At 34.6% G+C, this 18,125-nt stretch overlaps 1 protein-coding gene across 2 annotated transcripts in view; it reads right to left on the minus strand.

The window, feature by feature from the left end:
• Positions 1 to 7,746: 7,746 nt before the first annotated feature.
• Positions 7,747 to 18,125, minus strand: part of SUZ12 (SUZ12 polycomb repressive complex 2 subunit) — a 39,875-nt gene continuing 29,496 nt past the window's right edge. For both annotated transcript variants that reach the window (XM_073235121.1, XM_037002339.2), the window contains 6 exons: positions 15,422 to 15,513; positions 15,057 to 15,200; positions 13,956 to 14,113; positions 13,358 to 13,556; positions 12,831 to 12,910; positions 7,747 to 10,095 (listed from right to left, as the gene is read on the minus strand). In XM_073235121.1, the coding sequence (XP_073091222.1) occupies positions 9,750 to 10,095; positions 12,831 to 12,910; positions 13,358 to 13,556; positions 13,956 to 14,113; positions 15,057 to 15,200; positions 15,422 to 15,513 (1,019 nt within the window). In that variant the 3' untranslated portion in view covers positions 7,747 to 9,749. The remainder of the gene's footprint in view (positions 10,096 to 12,830; positions 12,911 to 13,357; positions 13,557 to 13,955; positions 14,114 to 15,056; positions 15,201 to 15,421; positions 15,514 to 18,125) is intronic.

Consider the following 18,125-nt stretch of genomic DNA (forward strand, 5'->3'; position numbering starts at 1 on the left):
GTGTTCATACAGATGTTCAGTTGCTCCAGCACCATTTGTTACAAAGGCTGTCTTTCCTCCTTTGAATTGCTTGCTCCTTTGTCAAAGATCAGTTTAGCATATTTGAGTCTATTTCTGGGTTCTCCGTTCTGTTCCATTGATCTATGGGTCTATCTCTGTGCCAGTACTGCATGGTATGAATTACCTGTAGCTGTATAAGGTTTTCAAATTGAATTTTTTTTAATGTTTTAAACATTGGGTAAAATTGATTTCTCTTGTTTTTTTCAAAATTATATTAGCTATTCCAATTCCTTTACCTTTTCATGCAGCTTTTAGAATAATCTTGTCTTTATGTTCAAACAATTTTGCTGGGATTTTAGAATTATGTTAAACCTGTAAATCAATTTGAGAAAAGTTGACACCTTTATTATGCTGAGTCTTCCAATCCATGAACGTAGTATGTCTCTCCATGTATTTTGATCTTTGATTTCTTTCACCAGCATTTTATACTTTCCAGCACACAAATTTTGCCCATGATTCGTATCACCAACACCTAAGTTAAATGGTACTGTATTTTTAATTTTGGTTTCCACATGCTCACTCCTAATATTTAGAACTGATTGTATATTTATCCTGCAAAATTGCTGAACTCAGTTCCTCGCCTCCTGAAATTTCCTCTTTGACCTGTGGATTTTCTGTAAGTGTGTTACTTAGTTTCTGAGTGTTGGGTGATTTTCCTGTTATCTTTCTGTTATTGATTTCTAGTTTAATTATGTTGTTGAAAAACATACTCTGCATGATTTCTTTTAGATTTGTTGAGGCTTGTTTTCTGTCCCAGGATATGGTCAATCCTGGTATATGTTCTGTGGATACTTGAGAAGGCGGTATCTGCTGTTGATGGGTGGAATGCTTTATGAATGTAGATTGGATTCTGTTGTTTGACGGTGTTGTAGAGTTTTATATCCTTCCTGATTTTCGGTCCAGTTGCTCCATCAGTTCTTGAAAAGGGGTGTTGAAGTCTCTAATTATAATTGTGGACATGTCTGTCTCTCCTTTTAGTTCCATTCGTTTTTGACTCACATCTTTTATAGCTCTTTTGTTTTATAAATATACACTTAAGATTTCTCTACCTTCTTGGTAGATTGACCATTTCATCATAATGTCCCTCTTTGTCTCTGGCAACTTTCTTTGCTTCATAGTCTACTGTATCTTATATTAATCTAGCCTCTCCTGCTTTCCTCTGATTATTTTTATATGATATATATTTTTCTATCCTTTTACTTTTAATATGTCTGTATTATTTATATATTTGGAAGTCACTTGTAAATAACATATATATAGTTGAGTCATGGTTTTTGTTTTCCTTTTTAATTTATTCTGTCAATCTCTGAGTTTTATTTGGCTATTTGGCCTGTTTAGACCATTTATATTTAATGTTATTATTGGTATGTTAGGGCTTCGGTTTGCCATATTTTTGTTTGTTTGTTTTCTGTTTGTTCTTTCTGGTTTTTATTTCTATGCTTTCCTTTTTTTTTTCTTACATTCTTGTGGGTTGCTTAAAAACATATTTTAGAATTCCATTTTGATTTATCTAAAGTGTTTTTGAATGTCTCTGTGGCTTCTTTAATTGTAAATATTTTTATATGTATGTAATACACATATATACATAACATACATTAACATATATGCATTTATATATGTTTTATGTATATATTACATATATATGTTGTGTGTCTATGTATATATCCCCCACAGGTGTCCCCACTTGCTGAAATTTCACCTTATGCCACTTCACTTTAGAAAAGACCTACATTAGTACCTGTTTTTGCTAACTAGAAGAAATCCAAAAAGGATTTTTGCTTTTATGAAAAAGGCCATTATTATTCTAATGTAGGTCTTAAATAAACGTGAAGTGGCATCGTGAACTTTTGGAAAGTAATTTAGGGTACTCTTCACTTTACATCGTTCTGGCTTATGAAAGATTTCATAGGAATGCTCTACATTCAGATAGTGGAGGGAACCCTGTGTGTGCGTGTATGTGTGTGCATGTGTGTAAAACTTTATATATATATATATATATATATATATATATAAAAAACTTAACTGCCTAGTGGTATCATTTTACCTGATCAAGTGATATAAAGAATCCTCACCTGCTTTATTCTTCATTTACAATGTGATTTCCTTTCTTAAGTTATATACATTTAGAATCATCACATCAATGTTCTAACTTTTGTTTCAACCATAAGAATATTTTAGAAAACTTAACAGAAGGAAAGCCTATTGTAATTCCCTATATTTCTACTTATCATATTCTTCTTCCTTTATGATGTTCCAAGTTTCCTTCTGTTATCATTTCCTTTTTGTTTAGAGAACGCCTTTAGCCATTTTTCTAGAATAAGTCTGCTAGGTGAAAATTTCTGGTTTTCTTTAATCTGAGAATGTCTTGATTTCCCCTTTATTCCTGAAGGATATTGTTACTGAGTACAGGTTCAGAGTTAACAATTCCTTTTTTTTCAATACTTGAGAAAATATTATTCAGCCTCCCATGGTTTCTGATGGAAAGTCTGCCATTATTTTGTTTTTCCTTGTAGATAAAGTGTCGTTTTCTCTGGTTGCTTTCAATATGCATACTTTTTGTCTTTAACTTTTAGAAGTTTAATTATGATGTATCTTTGCATGGGTTTCTTTGGAGTTATGCTGTTTGTGCTCCCCAGCTTCTTGAATCTTTAGGTTTATGTCTCTTGCCAAGTTTGGGACATTTTCATTATTTCCAGTAATTTTTTCAACCCTGCCTTCTTTTTTCTTTCCTCTTGGACCCCAGTGACACAAATTTTGCATCTTTTGTATATCCCTCTGATTCCTAAGGTTCTGCTTTTTGTTTGCTTTTTTTTTAAGTCTGTTTTCGCTCTGTGGTTCAGATTGGGTAATTTCTATTGTTCTACCTTACAGTTCACTGATTCTCTCCTCTGTCACATTCATTCTACTGTTGGGCCCATCTGCTGATCCTTTTATTTTGGTTATTATGTTTTTCAGTTCTAAAATGTCCATTTGGCTCTTCTGTATATCTTCTATTTCTGTGCTAAGACCTTCTGTATTCTTTGATGAGGCTGTTCATTTTCTCATGTTTCAAGTGTGTTCATACTTGCTTATTGAAACAGTTTCATCATGGCTGTTAAGATGTAGTCTTATGTGTCAACTTATTGGGCCAAGGGATGTCCAGATAGCTGGCTAAACATTATTTCTGGGTGTATCTCTGAGGGTGTTTCTGGAAAAGATTAGTATTTGAATTGATGGACACAGCAATAAACAGATGGCCTTCCCCAGTGTGGGTGCATATCATCCAATCTCTTGAAGACCTGAGTAAAACAAAGATGTGGAAGAAGGTTGAATTTGCTTCTTGATTGAGCTAGGATATGGATCATTTCCTGCCCTTTGTTCTCCTGGTTTTAGAGCCTTCAGATCTGAACTGGAACTTACACCAGTGGCTCACAGGTCTTTGAACTACACCACCAGCTTCCTGGGTTCCTAGCTTGCAGACAGCAGATTGTGGGACTTCTCAGCCTCCACACTTGTGTTGGTTCTGTTCTTCTGGAGATTTTTAATACAGCCACCTTCAAATCTTCATCAGCCTGGCATTGGAATCTGTTGTCTTTTATCATCCAGTTTGAGATCTTTCTGATTCTTAATGAGTCATTTTTTATTGAGACATGGACAATTTTATGTTATGAGACTCTGGATCTTATTTAAACCTTCTTTTTTAGCTGGATTTTTGATCCAGCATGAGAACCTTGAGGGGAGGACCACTGCTTTATTACTGCCGCATGGAGATGGAAATGCAGCTTCCATTCAACCTCTGTTGTCAGCCAAGGGCGACTCCTTGTTGCTGGTGCATGGGTGTGGGCATTTGGCTCCCTGTGTGACCTCCACCAACACTGCAGTGGGGATGGCCTCATTCCTTTAGTCAGTGGTGAAACCCTGACTCTCCACTAGGCTTCTGAACCGTCCCAGCAGAGAGAAGTATCTCATTACTGCTGGTACAGGAGGAAGTCCAGGCTCCTCTGTCACCACCGGCCTGATCACTGCCCAGTAGGGTAAAGTCCCGTCTACCTCCTTGGCTTTCTCTAACACCATTCTGGCAGAGGTGTTGGGGTGTCTCACCACAGCCTCATGAGTATGGAAGTCTAATCTCCCTACTTGGCATGGGGTAAAGACAGTTTTTTTTCTGTAGTTATATTAGATCCCTAGGGCTGCCATAACAAATTGCTGTAATCTTGGTGGCTTGAAACACTTGTGAAGGCCAGAAGTCTGAAGTCAAGGTGTTAGCAAGACTGTTCTCCTTCCAGAGGGTCCAGAGATTTCTTCCTTGCCTCTGCCAGCTTCTGGTGGCTGCAGGTATTCCTTAACTTGTTGCTCTGTCTCTGCCAGTTCTGTCTTCACATGGCCTTCTTCTGTCTCTTATAAGGACACCTGTCTTAGATTTAGGACCCACCTAGATCATCCATGATGATCTCATCTCAGGATCCTTAATTGTATTTGTATCTGCAAGACCCTTTTTCCAAGTAAGGTCACTACCATAGGTTCCAGGATGTGGAAGTATTTTTTTCTGGACCACCATTCAACCCTGAAATGGTGTTCGGCTGGAGTAGAGTGGTGGTTATCTTGTCAGGTTGCCCTTTCCTGATCCTTTGGCTAGAGAAAGGTTGTTGGGGCTCCTTAGTCTGTGCTTGTTGGCATTTCCAGGTTGCTGGCTTCTTCAGCCCAAATCTGGAATACACAAGATGTAAAGAAAACCCACAGAACTCCCATTGTGTTGTTCTTGGGTTCTAAGGTCCCCAGCCAGTTGGCCATCTTCAGTCTTATGTTTGTTATATATTCCTGGGTGTTTTAAGGAATAGGGAAAATTTGCTACTCCATCTTCTCAGAAGCACAAGTTGTGAAGCTATATAATAGATTTTAATATCAAAACAAAAATAGAACAGTAAGAAAGAGACAAAAAGCAAATACAACTCATGTGAGCAATTTCCCTGTAGAGGGGGGCAAAGTTAACATGTAAGACTCTTGTTACACATGAAGGATTTAGTCCAAGATCAGGATTTATTCAATTATTGGTGATAACAAACTATTGTGACAACTATTACTAACAGCAACACACTCATTGTTATCTCCTTAACTGGCTCAATTATCCACTCATACATGAACTAGTGAGTCCCAGAATATAGTTTACTCAGCTCAAATCCAGTGTCACGTATCATGTTTCCAGTATTCCATGACTTCCTTTCTTGGATTAGTCATTTTACTGGAGCGCTTCTTCCATTTCCTGGGAAAGGGTGCTTAAGAGATAAAGTTTTGAGAGAGGTCTGAAAATCTATTCTGTCCTACACTTGATAGTGACTGGTTAACAATTCTAGGTTGGTGATCTCCCCTTCTGAATTTGAGGGCATTGCAATATTGTCTTGTAGTTTCTGGTCTTGGAAAGACTGATGCTCTTCTGATGCCTGTTCATTTGTAGTTGCGCTTTTTTTTTGAAAGTACACTTGTAGTTTCTTCTCTTTATCCCCAGTCTCCCAAGTTAGTGTAATACTTGGCTGAATAACTCATTTAATTGCTAACCCTGTGGGTTTGAGTTTGTGACACCTGCTCTAAACCCACTAGGGTTATATAAATTTCTCGAGGTTTTCTGTCTTCTGTAGCAGCCGTTCTCAATTGTGGCTGCACATTAGAATTTCCTGGAGAGCTTTAAAAAAGTAGAATTTACCCCAAAGAAATATCTAAGTTGGTTTCCATAGGAATTTTTTGGTAAACCTGTATTTATTATATTTAAAGTATGATGTTTTATTCTGAAATTATCCTTGTGCTTTCCTTTCATAAAATGAAAGTGCTAATGGGTCCCAGGTCTGCTTGTTTATAAATCTTATCTGACCAGAACGGCAAAAACTTTAAAAATGTTTATCCCTGGTTTGTGAACTCCGAAGTCTGGGATCTACTTACGACCCCACATTTCCTGATCTATAGGCATCTAATAAAATTTTCTGAATACTTTTTTTAAAAGACAAAAACCATAGTCAGTAAAACTAATCTTTCCCACAAAAGCTCTTTATCATGAAATTTAATGATTAAAACCTTTCTTCTTTCCATACCACTTCATTAATCTTAATAAAGTATTGGAAAACTTGTAATTTTGTAGAATTAGACTGTTAAATCATCTCAGAATTTATCTATGCTTAAAGTACCTTGTGGAAGAAACAAGCTTACACAGTTTAGCATCTCATTTTTCTTCAGAGGCAGACTGAAGTTGGCAAAACTGTATGGCTGTGGAGGAAACAGTAATGCTGAGGTCTGGTTACTGTACTAGGTACCTTGCTGAAGGCATTTTACTCCTGTTCTACAACTGAGGAAACAAACTCAGTGTGGGTAACTTTGAGTTTTGAAGCTGTAAGGGCACCAAAGTTGGCATTCAAATCCGAGCCTATCAACTCATAATTCTTCCATCCACACTATGTCCCCAGTCATAATTTGAGACTAGATACTTGGAACAAAGCTTATTAATAAGGTGTAAATCAATTGTCTCCCTCTCTGGAATTTAAGATTCACAAGGATAGTAACAATGTCTTGCTTACTCATCTTTGTATCTTCATACCCAGCTAAGGCAAAAGCTGTAATAGATGGTGAGTATTTAATGAATAAATAAGGATCTGTAAGCCTAATTACCCACTTGGCAACCATGCTCCTTCTACAAGGCCTCACAGATCACCTCCCCACCCTGCTTAAGAGAAATAGGGATAACTTAGAATCCACTCCAATTAGTTGTATTAGTGAAGATAGTAGCTAATAAGATTTATTTGACCTGTTATCTTTTAGGTATTGTACTAGATGATTACTAAATTTGTGTCAAAGTAAACTTTTATTCTGACCTGTGTAAATTCACCCTCTCTGCAGTAGCAAGCTGAGCTATATGCTATTTAGAGACATTCAACGATTACTTCTTGGGCACTTCATGACAGGCAGTGTTCTAGTAGTTGAATATATATCGCTTGGACTAAAATAGCATCATGATTGTCCTCCCCTCCCAAATTCTTACAGCCAAGGCTCACCTAAAACACAAATTCGTGTCACATCCAGGCAGTGAATCTCCACAAATAGTTGTTATTGCCAAAATCCAAACTCTTAGCATGGCACATAAAGCTCTAAGTTCGTATCACCAAATACCTGAGCACCAACTAAAATCATTAGGCATACTAAGGTCAATGAGATTGACTTAACAGTCTAATGAAAAGGAAGCCATGCTTAAAAGAAAAGCACAGAGAGCTTTGGAAGCATCAGCTCAAGGAATATACAACAATGTGTACAGGCGACTTACTAATAAATAGAGCAAGAAACAGCTGAATTCTCAGCTCTTCTGTGAAGTTCTCCCCAGGCCTTCTAGAGTTAATTTCAATTACTTGTATATAGTTGTTTATCATACAGTGTATCATTTTACTTTACAATTTTGTACCCACTCTAGTCTGAGTTTTTTGAAAGCCAAGATAAATTTTTCATTAAAAAAAATAATCCACAAGATGAATAGATGTTAACTGATATTGACTGATAATTTGAACTATAAAATTTTGTTTTCAGTACTACTTGCAATAGATGTTAGAACTAAAAGGATTTCACATTTTTTAAAATTTCTTACTAGCTCTGATTGGTGTTACTTGTTTTGGTTCCTTACTATCCAAGCCATCATTTTGGTGTACATGTTAATGCATAATAGTAAAAAACAAAAAAAACAGAATACAACTTTTATATTATTGAACTTTATGTACAAAATCATTTGATTTCAAATAAACATTTAATGTAAAAACAAACATTCTTTTAAACTGATTTTTTTTTACATCTACTGTACCATTCAAATGCTTTATCATCTTACATGATTCTTCAAAATCTCTTATCAAGGGTACATATAGAAAAGCATTTTTTTATAAATAGAAACAAAGGGATTTTTTTCAGCTTTTATTATAAGATGACATAAAAAGTTTACTCAACAGAAGTAATTTTATTACTATTTGGGGGAGGGAATCACCAACTTTTTGTGCAAACAATGCTAGCCTTCTTTTAAGCATTAAGAGCATAACTGCTTAAGAAATGACATAAGCAATAATTCTACACCTACATCTCCCCTAAAATAATCTATTTTTTTTTACATATGTGCACAGCTTTAGCAAATTAAAGCCCGAGATAAATGCTCGAGATCCACTATCCAGAGGCATGATCAGAGTTTATTGTTAACTCATGATTTGGAGAGCTTATCAACAAGGAGTCTGTAATGAAAGCTGCAGTTTCCCTCTTTCCTATTTTTTCAACACAAAAATCAATGACTAAGAACTTAATACTGGATGACAAATCACATCCACACTATTAGTTAAATAGCCTCACAGTTTAACACATCTTAAAGACCAATCAAATCAGTATTTACATTTTATAAATTTCTGAAGACACCATTAGAAAGCTTATTTATCCCTTCATTAAACAAAATAGGGAACTGCATCTGATGGTGGTGGAATGAAATAAAAAAATTAAAAATACCTGTATTTACAGCAGCATTGATCCTTTATAAATAAAGAATATGAAAATGTAATTATCTTTAAGGATAATAAAAAATTGAGGTGATGTTACTCAACCACAGTGCTTGGAGTTGGAATAAAAAACTATTGGTGCTTGTTAATGTGCCAGTAGTGAAACCACTTTCTGTTGGAGAAAATCCAACTGCAAATATGTGCATAAAACACACATAACACAGGGTAAAACTGCTCAAAACCATTCAAGTCAGCTTATCTATATTGGATATTCTAATTATGAAATACATTACAAAGACATCCTTGCAAAGAAAAAAAGTTAAAATTTTCAGGTTCATTTTTATAAAACATTTCCTCCCTCGAAAGTGGCATCTTAGAAATCTCAAACTTGTTCTTCCCTTGGTTTACAATCCTAATGGAAAGATGTGGATAGCTGTATTTTCCATGTGATTACCTAACTGGAAACAAACAAAAACAAAAACAAAAACAGCAAAATGTTCAAGTTTAAAAAAATATACTGGGTGAGCAATGCACTAAAATTATCCACATAAAAACAAATGGTCAGTAACCTCACAAACCAACACGACATTTCACTGTTGACAATGTGAAAAATTAACATCTTCTCAAACAGGCATTAAGATGAAGAAGTGCTATTTTAAAATTGTAAAATGAACTTACATAATATAAAATATATTGTGATTCTTCACTCCAAGTTGATAAATGATTTCAAAATCAAGGATCAAGGTTTGATTGCAAATAGTAATGCAATATAATTTCACAAAAATCTTCATTTAAAAAAAAAGGGAATCACATTCCAATGTTCCCTTCCCAAGAAAATCTCACAATAATGAAGTAGAAACAGCCAGTCACAAATGCAAAAAACATTGTAATTTAAATATATGAAATTTAATTTCTAGATTATCAATATATTTCATAAGACAACTGTTGAAGTTAAAAATACTTTCTTTGAAGTATTGCTTTTCATGCTCAAACTGGAGAATATTTTAATGACATCAATAAAACTGATATACATATAATGCTGCATAATGAAGTGAAGTAGAACCCTGATACAAATATCCTTGTTGAAATCATTTACTTCATCTAACAGTGCCTGTTTGGAACCTATGATTAAAAATGAAAACAAAACTCTTCCTAGAGGCTGAATTCCGTAGAATGCAATTTCAGTGTTTGTCCAAAATATGGGGTTAAGCCTTTTCAGAGTTTTTGTTTTTTGCTCTGTTTTGAAACCCCTGAGACACCATCTGTTTCCAAAGCTTTCTCTTTTGAGTTAATTTCACTAAATCCATTTGCTGTCCCATTTTGTTCTTCAGTGATTTCTTCATTTGCAGGGGAAGCAGATTCTCCTTTTTCTAACTTTTGCTGCATTTCACGGAGCTTGGTAACAGCTTTATCTATTGACATTATGCTAATAAGATTAAAGTCATGCATGCTGACTAGATGAAGCATGAAGTTTCGACACAAATTCTTCTTAATTATTTTCTGTCCATAGTTTTCTACAAACAGCATACAGGCATGATTCATTTGATTGTCAGCAATAAACCTGGTTGATAAAAACAACATGAAACATCAATAGTACTATAAAGCACTTCTGTCACAGGCAAGAGTGATAACCATTACAAAATGGCAAGACTATATCCAAATCCATCCAGTAAGTGATAATTTGCAAGTAGTAAAATGATAGTGAATCTGAGATTCAATCACCTGAATGAGCTTGTCATTTTAGAAATTTAGAGATCAAATTTAACCAGCTCTTAAATAGCTGTCACGTTTTTCCTAATGAAATTACATATGGCAGTATTAAAAGTATAAACTATTTCCTTTTAGCAGTACGACTTTCATTAACTCCCTACATATTTGTTAACTATCCCCTTTTTCTTTCCCTTAATCTTGACATACTCTAATTTCAGATGCAGTCTCTCTCTACATGGTGATGTTTTGAGAAAGTGAAGATGTCACATTTGTGACAACACTGATGAAAGCTGAAGACATTATGCTAAGTGAAATTAAGTTAGAGAAAGACAAATACTGTATGACCTCACTTTTATGTGGAATCTAAAAACAAACAAAACTCAGAAAAAGAGATCACACTTGTAACCAGAGGTGAGGACTTGAGAGAGGGAGACTTGGAGGAAGGTGGTCAAAAGGTACAAACTTCCACTTACAAGATAAATACTAGAGATGTGACGTACAACATAATGGCTACAGCTAACATTGCTGTATCATATCTAGGAAAGTTGCTAAGAGAGCAAATCCAATGTAATACAAGGAGATACAATAAAAAATAAAGGAAAAAGTCTATATGGGAAGATGGATGCTAGCTGAACGTATTGTGATAATCATTTTACAATATATGTAGATCAAACCATAATGCTGTACTTCTTATATTTCTTAAACTGAAACAAATTAAAAATATAAAAACCCAAATTAATAAAGAAAAAGATGTCACAATAAATGTGGTACAGTGTGGCTGTGTTGGTGGAAGGCAAGTACAGCGCATATACAATGAATGAAATTTGAGATAACCAAATAGAGAATGGCTGCTCAGTTACTGAAACTGTGAGTCCAACAAGACTGCGTAGGTTTGCCTGCAGATTTTTTTCCCTTTATCTTTTTAAAAGATTTTTTTATTAAGGTATGATTGATATACATTCTTATGAGGGTTTCACATGAAAAAACAATGTGGTTACTACATTTACCCATATTCTCAAGTCCCCACCCATTCCCCAATGCAGTCACTGTCCATCAGTGCAGCAAGCTGCCACAGATCCACTATGTGCCTTCTCTGTGGTACAATGTTCTCCCCGTGATCCCCCACGCCATGTGTACTAAACATAATACCCCTCAGTCTCCCTCTCCCTCCCTCCCACCCGTCCTCCCACACCCCTCCCCTTTGGTAACCACTAGTTAATTCTTAGAGTCTGTGAGTATGCTGCCATTTTGTTCCTTCAGTTTTGCTAAATTGTTATACTCCACAATTGAGGGAAATTATTTGGCATTTGTCTTTCTCCGCCTTGCCTGCAGATTTTTAAAAATCCAAAGTTTACCCAACTACCTGCCACTTTGCAATATATATATAATGAACCCCTAACAGATCTGTATGAAGGAATTAAAACTTTGACTAAAATTCTATCTTGAAACTGGCATATTAGGACAAAAGGAAAAATTTGACTGAGGCCTCCACATACATACTTTATTCATAACTGAGTTTTAATGACTAGACTAGGAACCAGGCTTTTTTCATTTCCTGTAAAAAGCTAGATAGTAAGCTTTGCAAGCCATATGTGATCTCTGTTGTCTTCCTTTTCTTTTTTTATAGTCACTAAAAATGTGAAAACTATTCTTAGCTGAAGGAAGTATACAAAAAAAAGCTATGGCCCAGCACCCATACATCTGGAGTAGAATTTACATGCCAACTCCTCTGCAATCCTCAAGAGTAAAGAAACAGAAGTGCCCCCTCCCATTTATTTCACTAATCTATAAATGAAAAAAACATTGGATGCTTGTGCTATAGAAGAAAACCTTAAATGAGGATCTAATAATAAGGTAGAGAAGAAAAATATGGGTATTGACAAATAGTTCACACAGGGAAAAAGGCAGATCTGCAGGTAAAACATTTGGAACATACTTCTAGCCACAAAGGCATGAAAAGTAAGAACTGTTATACCCTGAACTCTATGAGATAATAAATTAGAAAAGATATTCTGAGTAATTAAGCATTTTTAAAAATTGTAGTAATAACCATGGTTAAGTGATTTTCAGGATTTCCAGGCATGTAGCATGAGGCATATTATTTTGTATTCCCTGGCAATAAAAGGAATGAAAAATTGGGACATAAAAAATAAAATCTATTTGTTAGATGGAACTAGAACTTTTCTTATACATTCTTTGACTATTTTTCTTTTTCTTTTTGTTAAAGTACCATTGATATACAATCTTACGATGGTTTCAAATACACAACATAGTGGTTTGACATTTACTCATATTATCAAGTCCTCACCCCCTCCACTGCAGTCACCACCTATCGACATAAGATGTTACAGAGTCATTGTGCTCTCCGTGCCGTACTACCATCCCCGTGACCTATGTATGTTGTGACTGTGAATTACTGTGAGCATCAACATTTTTCTTTGTGCAATTATAATACTGTGGCTTAGGGTAAGATTTAGGATGCATTATGTCTATTGGACTTTTAAATAAGACTCAACACAGGCTTATAGAATATGTAAGCAGCAAAAAGAGCAAAACAGAAATGAAATAAATTCAGAAACACCCTACCCATGCTTCATGACATGGAGGTTCCAGAGTTTCATTACTTCTTTCTCTCCTTCATTAACATCAGAAAATTCCTCAATTTGCTAAAAAAGAAAAATACCTATTAAATGCAGAATACAGTTAGCATTTCTAAGAAAAAATTGTGACAATGTCAAAAATAGAACTTTTGTAACTAAAAACACCCCAGCTTATTTATACAGCAAAGTAGCAGTGTTTCTTAAAAACAACTTCTATTTAAGTAGTAATTTTAAAAGGGAAATCCTAAGTTATGAAATAGTTACCTATAAGTAAAATGAAAACACACAGTACAGAATCATAAAAAAAAGAAAATCTGCTTTCCTTTAGTTGGCTTCCTTTAAATGACACAATTTTTTAAATTATGGATTTCTGAATTCCTTCATTTAGGAAAAATCCTTTACATTAAGTCAAACTTTTAATTCATATTAAACAATAGTTTTCAAACAAGAATCATTTCATCATAAAACACTAAAATCATTGCCAATAATGATAATGATGATGGTAATAATTACTGTAATGGTTTTTTCTCTTAGCCATTCGGGATCTTTTTCATCTTCACTATCTACTTCCATTTCTTGTGGGCGGAGAGGTAAACAAGTATCACTATGGAAATACAGACGATTGTGTCCACTACTGTATGTTCGTTGCTGTTCCACTTCTCCATCTTCAGATTCAAGAAATTCAGACATGCTTGCTTTTGTTCGTTTTGGCCTAATGAAAAGAAATGTTGATATAATAATATTAGGTAACAGGGCTAAGGTTCTTTTTATTTCTTATCATCCAAATAGAGTATATACCTTTTTTTCAGGTTTTTACCTAAGCATGTACACAGTAACTTCCACTGGGCGAATTCTCTAATCCCCTAACTACTGCAGCAATAGTGACATTAACACTTAAAACAGGAAAAAGCTAAACAGAGGAAGTGAGAACCGCCTACAGAAACAGGAGCAAGAGAGAGCTATAAAGCAATATATCACTCACACCAGAGACTCAGCTAATACTGAACTGATTCCCATCTAAATAGTACCTTTGTCTGGCTCCCCTGTGTTCCTTCAAGATCATCAACAAAATCAAAGAATAAACTTTTGTTTTATGACCTTTTTCACCAACCTGCACACAAGAATGTGTGTGATAGGCGTTCTCTTTACTGGTCCATTCCTACTAAATGCAAATCCAGGTTGGCGATGAATATCCTGAGGATTTCCTGCATAGGAGCCATCGTAACACTCATTGATAGAAACATCTATCCTAGCACCTTTTGGATGATACTGTTAACAAAAATGACATGGTGTTTAGAGAAAGAAAATATTAATTTTCCTATACTAAATACCTTTCCCTCCAATTTAATGAACTAAAAAGCACTTGTGGATATTTAATGTTTTGAAAACTAAAACAAGCCAGGCATGCCAGCATGTTTGTAAAAACGAAGTCAGAAGACCTGAAATTAAAAAGATTTGCGTAAACATGGATGGAGCTACAGGGTACTATGCTCAGTGAAAAATAAGCCAGATGGAGAAAGACAAGTCCCAAATGATTTCCCTCATTTGTGGAGTGTAATAACGAACCAAAACTAAAGCAACAAAACAGCAGCAGACTCACAGACTCCAAGAAGGAACAAGCGGTTACCAAAGGGGAGGGGAGGGGGAAGGTGGGTGGGGAGGGAGGGAGAATGGGATTGTGGGGTATTATGATTGGTACACATGGTGTGTGGGAGTCACAGGGAAGATAGTGTAGCTCAGAGAAGACAAGTAATGACTCTGTGGCATCTTACTATACTGATGGACAGTGACTTCAATGGGGCATGGGGTGTACTTGATAATATGGATGAACGTAGTAACCACATGTTTTTCCAGTGAAACCTTCCTAAGAGTGTATATCTATGATAGCTTAATAAAAAAAAAAAAGAAGAGAAAAGATTTGTGTTAAAATCCTGTCTATGCCATTTATTGGCTTGGTAATTGTACAAATTACTTCTTGTTGGAGCAAGAATAAGGAAATTGCCATTTAATTCAAAGAGTTGGTGTGAGGATGATGCAAGAATATATCTGCACTATACAAATATGTGTAAACTATGAATCTTTCATTGTAATTCATGCATATCGCAATCCATCCAAAGCAAAAATTTGGTATTTTGCATGAAATAAGATTTTTGAAAGACTGTCTCATAATGTACAATATATTATTGGTGAACAAAAGAATGAAGTTACTTACAACATAATTGAAGATAAATCTGCTATGGCAGAGTTTAAGATGCTTGAGTAAACTATAAAGTTTGCGGCAGTTCAGAGTGCACCAAGGGCAATGGAGGTCATCTCTTGCTTCAGTTTGTTGTCTTGTATTGTTGTTATAAAGGAACTTTAAGATAACAAAAAACAAAAAACCCCAGCAAATCTCCAATATACACATCTCAAACTTTGTTTCAGTATCTTTAAAAACAATTAAAACAATTTAAAAGGAAAATCAAAGACATTCTTTCTATTTGAACATGCCAAAATATTTTAAGATATAACATGCAAAACAAAGGCAGTTGTTCATGATACCTTAAAAAAAAAGGGTCAGTGTCAGATATTATTTACCTGATAAAATATTCTTAATTTTTGTCGGTTTTCATTTGAAGGATCTTTTTCTTTTCTTGTTTGTAGATCTGTAGTCAATGATTCTTTAACAGCTGAAAATATATATACTTTTATATTAATGCAAATACTTGCCTATAAAAACATAATTTATCTTGTGAAAATAATTAAACATTAACAGTTTCACAGAATTCTACTGGTGATATTTAACACAATTTCTGTTCTCACTCTTAAATGATGACCACAGAACAATCGCCTTAATCAGTACTCCTAATTAAATATTAAGGTCTTTACTGGAAGGAGCCATTTTTTTCCTTTAAAACAACCTCTTATGTCCTAAACCATTATAAAAGTAACCCCAAGTATGTAGTCACTAAAATGTTCTAAGCACTCTGAAGTCAGAGTGTGGTTCTGACTGGTCATTATATTCCAAGTGGATAGCATAGCAATGAGCAGACATCCACTAACTGTTGGTTTAACAGACATTGAAAATAATAGTATTAATATCACTCCAAATCCAAAAGATAATCACAATTAATAATTTTGGTATATTTCTACAAAAATAAACTTAAAATGGATTAAAGACCTAAATATAAGACCTGAAGCCATAAAATTCCTAAAAGAAAACATAGACATTAAACTCTTGAACACTGGCATTAGCGATTTTTTTCTGGATATGTCTCCCCAGGCAAGGACAATAAAAGCAAAAATAAGTGGGACTACATCAAACTAAAAAAACTTATGCTTTTGTTGAAGGAAACTACCAACAAAACAAAAAGGCAACCTACTGAATGGGAGAATGTATTTGCAAATAATACATTTAATGAGAGATTAATATTCAAAATATATAAAGAGCTCATATAACTCAAAACCAAAAAAAAATTGGATTAAAAAATGGGCACAGGACCAAAATAGACATTTTTCCAAAGAAGAAATACAGATGACCAGTGGACACATGAAAAGATGCTCAACATCACTAATCATCAGAAAAATGCAAATCAAAACCATATTGAGGTATTACCTCACACCAGTCAGTATCAAAAAAGACAAGAAATAACAAGTATTGGCAAAGATGTAGAGAAAAGGGAGCCCTTGTGCCCTGCTGGTGGGAACATGAACTGGTGTAGCCACAGTATGAAGGTTCCTCAAAAAATTAAAAATAGAAATACCATACAACCCAGTAATTCCACTTCTGAGTGTCTACCAGAAGAAAACAGTATCACTAATTCAAAAAGATACACATTCAAAAAGATACATGCAGCCATATGTTTATAAAGCAGCAAAATTTACAAGAGCTACAATACCTAAGCATCCATTGAAAGATGAATGGATAAAGTATAGTGGTATATATACAATGGAATACTACTCAGCCATAAAAAAGAACAAAATCTTGCCATTTGCAACTATGTGGATGCACCAGAGGTTATTCTCCTAAGTAAAATACATTAGAGAAAGACAGGTATCATATGATTTCACTTATATGTTTTATCTAAAAAATAAACAAGACAGAAATAGACTCATAAATAGAGAACTGCTGGTTCCAACAGAGAGAGAGGGTAGGAAATGGGGCAAAATAGGTGAAGGGGATAAAGAGGTACAAACTTCCAATTATAAATAAATTCAAGTCACAGGGATAAAAAGTACACCATAAGGAATATAGTCAGTAGCTTTGTAATATCTTTGTGTGATGATGGATGGTAACTACACTTCTTAAGGTGAGCATTTAGTTAATGCATATAATTATTGAACTATTATGTTGTACACCTAAAACTAGTATTATATAGCAACTAAACTTCAATAAAAAAATTTTTTTGGTATAAATATTTCATTGCAGGCTTAAAAACAATGCTTTAATTTTTCCTCACAGAAGTAACCATTACATATATACAATTTTACATAAAACTTTTTCTCAGTTCCTTTGAAACTCTTACCTATTTGGCCACTGAGTATTTTGAGGAGTGCTCAGACCACAATATACTTATGAAATCTTTTCCCTGACAGAGCCCATTTCTTGTATTTCTTTAATCTGACTCTTACAGTGACTTGCATACAATGAATGGACATGAGGGGTTAAAGTCAAAGACAGCTGTCTTAAGGCTTCTGCTTTCTTTAAAAAGACTTAAATAAAAGCGCAAGGATGCTCTCAAGTCAAGGACAATGTTCCTATCAGGCAGATACAAAACGGCAGGACACTGCAACCTGGGCCTTAACTTAGCAGAGTTATGAAGATCCTCGTCTAGGCCTAAAACTGTAAAAACACACTGAAATACTGAATTTAGTTGTTCAGCATATACAAATTTTTACATGAATTCTAAAAAGCAGACAGTTTCAAAATCTAAAAAGCTCTGAAAAACCAATTATTTTCTCATGTTTGAGGCAAATTTATTTAGTGGAAAAACTTGTCCTAAATTAACATGAGCTATCTACAGACTTCATTTGGAGGTGTTACATAATACATGGCACAGACACAATATACCATGTCATCTAAAATTAAAACAAACAAAAAAACCAAATTCCCAGAGGTATGTGGCAGAAAGATTTTGGATAAAGGACTGTTGATCAGTACTTTAACACACAACTTTACATTTAATATAGCAGGAACCTAATTTACCATGGCTCACAATTTGTCTATTAAGTCAAAAAATATTTCCCAAAGATTATTGGAGCAAAAGACAAATGACAAAAGACAAATCTAAAGTCCTAACTC

The sequence above is a fragment of the Manis javanica genome, chromosome 4, assembly GCF_040802235.1.
Source record: "Manis javanica isolate MJ-LG chromosome 4, MJ_LKY, whole genome shotgun sequence".
Lineage (NCBI taxonomy): Eukaryota > Metazoa > Chordata > Mammalia > Pholidota > Manidae > Manis > Manis javanica.